Genomic DNA, 4038 nt, shown 5'->3' with positions numbered 1-4038 from the left:
ATTTCTGATTCTCAAATTCTTTTTATATATGTGACACATAAAATTATAAAAAGATATTTATCCTGAATTTCTGATAAATAATTGATTGTCTTAATAGAAATAAATTTTAAGATCAAACTAAGAAGTAGTTAAGAAGTAGATTTATTTCAGTTATTTTAATTATAATGTATCATTTTTCTTAAACAAATCTATTTTAAATTATAGGCCGTCACAGCAAAGAATATCTCATTGTGGAGGGAAACGATCGACCCAAAAGACATCGGCATGTTACGATCTCGCCAAGCAAACACAGCGATACTGATGGAAGCGGTATATAATATTCACGTATATTATAATATATTATATATAGAATAAGAAAGGAGGTTATGGAATATCATTTTGCTTTATTGAAATAACTCAAGAGATATTCGTGTGACATAATTACTTTTGATACAAGTTGATCCTAGAGGGATATCAATTATATTATGAATAGAAGCTCTTTGAATGTGCAGAACGAATGTAATTTATAAATAACTTAAGACGGACAATGATTGTAGTTATGAAATGAAAGGAGGATATGGAATATTTCACTATTATTATAACTCTTATCATAATTTTATATGGAAATATGAACATGTAATTTGTTATCAAAGGTTCAATTATAGGTATCATTTATGGATGTCTGCATCTGTTTTTACAAATATGTTAGTATTTGTACTTTTAAATGAACTGTATGGAAGTTGTGTTTATAACATTCTATTTTTATTGATATTTTTGATTGTTTATTTACTTTATTTGTTACTATTTTTATTATAAATTAGAATTTAAAAAGCAATGACAAAAGTTTTAACTTTTATAAGTTATTTAAAATAATTTACGTTATAAGTTACATTCAGGCATTAATTATAAAAATTTAGAAGAATTAAATATTTTGTTTATTTACAGAATAATTATTCTTTACATCACAATGTAACTTCACATAAATCATTTAGAATACTTTAAATATACAGAAAAATTGAGATTTCTATCATTATTATATAATATATTTTCATTTCTATTAGAGTGCACAAATTAAAAAAATATTATTTTTTATTAAAGCACAGCTTTAATTCATATAGTAAACTTGCTAAATTTTTCGAATTATTTTTAATCCCGTTTAGAATAATCTTGTAATTCTTTCATAATTCTGTAATGTTTTCATAACTTTTCTAATATTTTGAAAAAATATGTATAATATTTGAGGCCTCCACAAACTAGATTACCAAATTAATAGCAACATATTTCTGAAAACTATGTCAACGTAAAGAGTAAACATCTGCAAAATTGTTTACCTGCAAAACTAAAATGTAGCCTTTATCAACACAATAAACACTCACGACCAGTGGCTATGTTGTAAGTAACGTTTAACCATATTGTGAAAAAATCATTTTGATAGTTGCTCCCAAAAATGTACTACAAACTATACAAAATAATATTCCCTCTGCTGTTATAATATAACTCTCTGCGTAATCATAACTACCTCCTTTTTCTCTACACGAAAGAAAAAATAGTAAGATAGAGAGTTTTGGGAATACCATTTATCCAGATACGGTAAATGATATCTTCTTCTTAACAAATTAACAAAAAGAATAACCTTTAGCGTTTACCATATCTAGATCCACTATTATTTCAAAAAAACTCCCTAATAACAGATAATAAAACCTTAATTAAAAAGTTTTAATTACTGTTATAATTAATATTTAATTATACAGTCGGATGATTAATGAGACAAGTGAAAATATTTGTTTATAGGTGACGTGACAAAGATCGAAGTGGAGCTCAAGGAAGCACCAGATGCTGTCATCGTCGGTTCTATGTCATCGGAATTGGAAGCCACCACCGAGCTCAATTCGACCTTTCCCAATGGTAAGTCTAACAATTTCATATAATCCTGGGAGAGTAATTTTGTATATAACCTTCATTTCTGATATTTCATGATATTTTTCTGACCAATCTTGTTAAGCAAGATATAAAAATTCTTTTTAATCTCGTCTTTCTTGTTCTTCTTTCTTAATAAGAATTTATGGTTTCCGAAGTCTTTTTAGTTTTTCTTCCTTCATGTTACCGGAAAAATAAGTTTATTTGGATTTTTGAAGAAACATTTACGAAAAGTAACATATGATCGCTATCTTGAAATTTAATGAAGTTTTAGCACGGATTTTAATCTGGTCGGTATCGCTATATCTCGAATAATAGAAAAGAAACATAATCGGAACTAAAAATGTGATGAGATCTCTGAAACATTCATCACAAATAATTGTTTCAATTTACAAAGGTTCCGAGAGCTCGATTCTTCGTATATCGTTTGTTTGTGTGAATTTTTGACGTGACGTTTTTCTTTATTTTTATCGTAACAAATGAAAAAAAATGATTCGTGGAGTAATTGAGTTTTTCAACGTTTACTTATCTTTCGAGCTTTCGTTCTGCACGTCGATTCAATTTTATTTTCATCAATTAACAAAGCATTATTCAGAAAGGATCATTTCACATCTCACGAAATTTATATTTCTCACGAAATCTATCTATCACGTTTACGACGAAATGACGGTTTCACGGTAAACATAGATGTATCACTTATGTACATGTAGATGAAATTACATTAATGAGTAAATAATTGTTTATTGCATAATGTGCAGAACGTGCAAATTTTCCGATATATATAGCTTCGCTAATCTAATTCTAATTTAGGCACGTTTTACGACTATTTATTTTAGTTTTACGTGAAATTGTAAATGTTTATACTTGACGACACTCCAGAGATTTTATGGAAAGTTGTTGGTGACAGATGGTCGATCAATTTTTCTTGAGAAATGAAAACATGAAAAAGTAAAATTTCACATAAATTTGGCGTACTTATGATTAAATTTGCGGTAGACCACCTGCGATACAATTTAACATACTATGAAGAAAAAGGAATATCGAAAATTTTGTAATGTGTTTTCGCAAATAATTTAAATTTCAATTCTTTAATGAGTATGTAAGTTTGAAAATGTATAAAAAGTTTTGTTGCTCACAAAGAGGGGACACAAAGAGAGGAGATTTAAAGCAGATATAAATTATGTATAGAACGTCATCTCAAACTATGTATACTCTACATACATCATGGATGTCAGGAATGAATATGCGAACATTATACAATATAATGGAATATGTCTACTCCTTTTTCTCCGTTTGATTTTCTACATGATAGCCTGTGAAGTAAAGTTCTCTCCTCGGTCCCATTTCGACCATATAGGACGGTGGATATCAATTTATCAGTTCGATCGTTTACCATACGAGCGTAGTATGAAACATCGTTAGACAGCATTATACGACCGCCAACAAAGGTTTACATATGACTGAACATTGAATTGTATCCCTGAGCGATATTTCCTGAGTTTATTTTCTCTCTCGCAGTCAGCCAGACACGTTCGCGTATAAGTTGGCTCGTAGATCAAAGGATGCACATGAGAAATTAGGTCACATTATCGTGGTCGTTGGATTAGCTTTAATCTTAATACTAATCTATATTAATAGGAGTATAATGCACACGCTGTGCACTCATTAAACACTGATCTTTCACATAAACTTATAACTTCATTTGTTATTTATAATTGTATAGTTTTTGTACACTTTACTGCAAGAAACGAGAGAGGATTTAATCAGGAATTGCAGAACCGGGCGCGGTAGTGGTACGAGCCGAGGAGGTCCTGATTGTCGTTCTTGTCCTGGTTCTATGGGTGGCTGCCATCGCTCTGTTTTTCAATCGATGGGGCAAGATCCGCATGCTCGAACCGTACCAGCCGAAATTTCAGCAACAACATAGACAAAGCTGCACCATGATCGATCCAAGCCCACTCCAGGTAAGTGCGTTCGTGTCGCACTCGCTCTTCTCCCCGTGTTTACTCCATTATTTTGCATGGATAGCATACTGAATGTTTATGCAGTTGTTGGAACGCATCGAATTGCATCGTCGGATTACCATAATGGACACGATCCGTGTAAATGTGTATGTAGCACAAACAACTCTCGGTGTCAGAC

At 30.7% G+C, this 4038-nt stretch overlaps 1 protein-coding gene across 2 annotated transcripts in view; it reads left to right on the top strand.

Annotated features, from left to right (window-relative positions):
- The first annotated feature begins 208 nt into the window (after nt 1-208).
- LOC108690379 overlaps nt 209-4038 on the top strand; it is a 13151-nt gene continuing 9321 nt past the window's right edge. The window contains exons 1-3 of one of the 2 annotated variants that reach the window (XM_018197636.1): nt 209-309; nt 1771-1884; nt 3673-3860. In XM_018197636.1, the coding sequence (XP_018053125.1) occupies nt 1833-1884; nt 3673-3860 (240 nt within the window). In that variant the 5' untranslated portion in view covers nt 209-309; nt 1771-1832. Of the gene's footprint in view, nt 310-1770; nt 1885-3619; nt 3861-4038 lie in introns of those variants that run through there. The other variant, XM_018197635.1, reaches the window with a different exon arrangement.

This window comes from Atta colombica, unplaced genomic scaffold (assembly GCF_001594045.1).
Source record: "Atta colombica isolate Treedump-2 unplaced genomic scaffold, Acol1.0 scaffold32, whole genome shotgun sequence".
Classification (NCBI taxonomy): domain Eukaryota; kingdom Metazoa; phylum Arthropoda; class Insecta; order Hymenoptera; family Formicidae; genus Atta; species Atta colombica.
Note: the sequence above shows the minus strand (reverse complement) of the source record. Positions and strands in the feature narration are given on the sequence as shown.